The sequence below is a fragment of the Eurypyga helias genome, unplaced genomic scaffold (genome assembly GCF_000690775.1).
Source record: "Eurypyga helias isolate BGI_N326 unplaced genomic scaffold, ASM69077v1 scaffold20934, whole genome shotgun sequence".
NCBI classification, from domain to species: domain Eukaryota; kingdom Metazoa; phylum Chordata; class Aves; order Eurypygiformes; family Eurypygidae; genus Eurypyga; species Eurypyga helias.
Window position 1 is genome coordinate 1 of NW_010244586.1, and position 2,055 is coordinate 2,055.

General features: G+C 63.0%; 1 protein-coding gene across 1 annotated transcript in view; it reads left to right on the top strand.

Moving 5' to 3' along the window:
- Positions 1-96: 96 nt before the first annotated feature.
- Positions 97-2,055, top strand: part of LOC104508254 (sacsin-like) — a gene marked incomplete at its 5' end in the record, with an annotated part of 13,086 nt that continues 11,127 nt past the window's right edge. Inside the window, 5 exons of the mRNA XM_010149813.1 lie at positions 97-199; positions 505-651; positions 999-1,249; positions 1,387-1,498; positions 1,625-1,969. Of these exons, the coding sequence (XP_010148115.1) occupies positions 97-199; positions 505-651; positions 999-1,249; positions 1,387-1,498; positions 1,625-1,969 (958 nt within the window). The remainder of the gene's footprint in view (positions 200-504; positions 652-998; positions 1,250-1,386; positions 1,499-1,624; positions 1,970-2,055) is intronic.

Consider the following 2,055-nt stretch of genomic DNA (forward strand, 5'->3'; position numbering starts at 1 on the left):
GGTTACCCCCTTGCTGGCCAGCTGGGAAGGCGGGTTGGTGCTGTTCTCCGGGGGCTGGAGCGGGCCAGTTGTGCCGGTACTGACCCCTGAACCCAGGAGCTGGTGCAGAATGCGGACGATGCCGGCGCTAATGAGGTCGTGTTTGTGTCTGATGAGCGGCAGTTCGACGTCAGCGGTGGAGGTCTGGAGGGCACCCAAGGTGAGAGGTGCAAAGGACACTAGGAAAGACTGGACAGAGCACAGGGGTGGCACTGGCAGGTACTGGGAGGGTTTGGGGAATCCTGGTGAAGAACTGAAGAGGGATCAGAGTGTACTGGGGAAACTGGAGCCAATTAGGTGTTCTGGGATGTGCTGGGGGCACTGAGGGTACTGGGAGGACACAGTGGCACTGAGAGGGGTTTTGTGGGACTGGAGTGGGCCTGAGATTATGGGGGCACTGAGTGTGGTTTGCAATCCTCCTTACGTGTCCCAAGTCTCCCCTAACCCATGGTCCTGACCTCGCAGGCCCAGCCCTCCTGGCCTACAATGATGCCCTGATGTCCCCCCGGGACTGGACGGGGCTTCTGCGCCCTGGGGTGTCGCACAAGCGGAAGGACCCCAACACTGTGGGGCGCTTTGGCCTGGGCTTCAGTTCTGTCTACCACCTCACCGGTGAGTTGGCACTGGGGCCTCAGCTGGAGGCATGGGCTGTACTGGATGCACTGAACTACACTGCTGGGGAGTACTGGGGGGCACAGACGGGGTGAAAAATGGAGGGCTGTATCTGAAGTAAGGAAACCTGGAGCACCGAGAGGCTGGGTGGCAACGGAGAGCAGGGCTGCAGGGGCAAACTGTGGGAAGACTGATGAACTGGGATTAATTCTGAGATTACGGGAGGCGCTGTGGGGTTGAATTTGAGGATGCTGGGTGGGCACTTTGGGCACTGGTGGGTTGGGATGGTCTGGGGAGGCAGTGGTGACCTTGCCATCCCTTTGGCCTCATGGTTCCCATGTTCCCAGACTTACCAGGTGTGCTGAGCCCGCCGTCCTTGGGTGTGCTGGACCCCGAATGCCAGGTGCTACCAGATGCCGGTGCCCGCTGGGACGTCTCTGCAGCCCAGGACCTTCCTGGCCTTTTTGAGCCCTTCTGGGCTGGGCTGGAAGCTGTGGGACAGCACCGTGGGTCTGCCCATGGCACCCTCTTCCGCTTCCCCCTCTCCGCCGGCAACCCTCGGGAATCGCTGCAGGGGTCTCCAATCCTGAGCGCCTCCGTAGCCTCCTCCAGACTTTCCTCACTGAGGCCCCTCTTGCCCTCCTCTTTCTCCGCCATGTCCGACGTGTTGCCCTATACCATGTGGCCCCTGATGGGGTTCAGACCCTCATGGGGACCCTTGTGGCATCCTCTCAGCCTCTCCCTGTCCCTGGGCCATCAGGGGATGACAGGCTGAGTCTGACATGGTGCCTGGTGGCCCTGCATGGGGATGGGGTGGCAGACGGGAGTGAGTGGCTGGTGGCCACAGGTAGGACCACGAAGGGGCCAGCTGTGGCACTGGGTGCAGGGCTGGGGTGCTGCCCTGAGCTGAGCTTGGCTTACCCCCTCCATGGGTCCTGCCGAGGGCAGCTGTGCTGCTTCCTACCCCTGCCAGCCACAGATGAGACAGCCACAGGACTACCTGTCCATGCCAGTGCCCCCTTCGCCCTCTCTGATGATCGCCGCCACCTCCGCTGGCCCAAGGAGGGTGAGGAGGGTGAGGAAGATGCCCGCTGGAATGCCCTGCTGCTCCTTGGCCTCTTGCCACAGGTCTACAGCCACATGGCTGCTGTGGCCACATCTCTGCCTGGCACAGATGCCTACACCATCTGGCCAGACCCTGAGCGCATGTCGAGCTGTGGCCGCAACCGCAGCTTGGTGACCCAGGTCTGCCAGGAGCTGGCAGCTGCCCGCACCCTGGGGCCAGCCACGGAGGGGGCCGTAGGGCGGCTGCGGGCCTGTGAGTCTGTGCTGCTGCCGGAGACTGCAGGGGACATGGCCACACGGCGGGTGGTCCAGGCCTTGCTGGTGGCAGCCGGGGAGCCA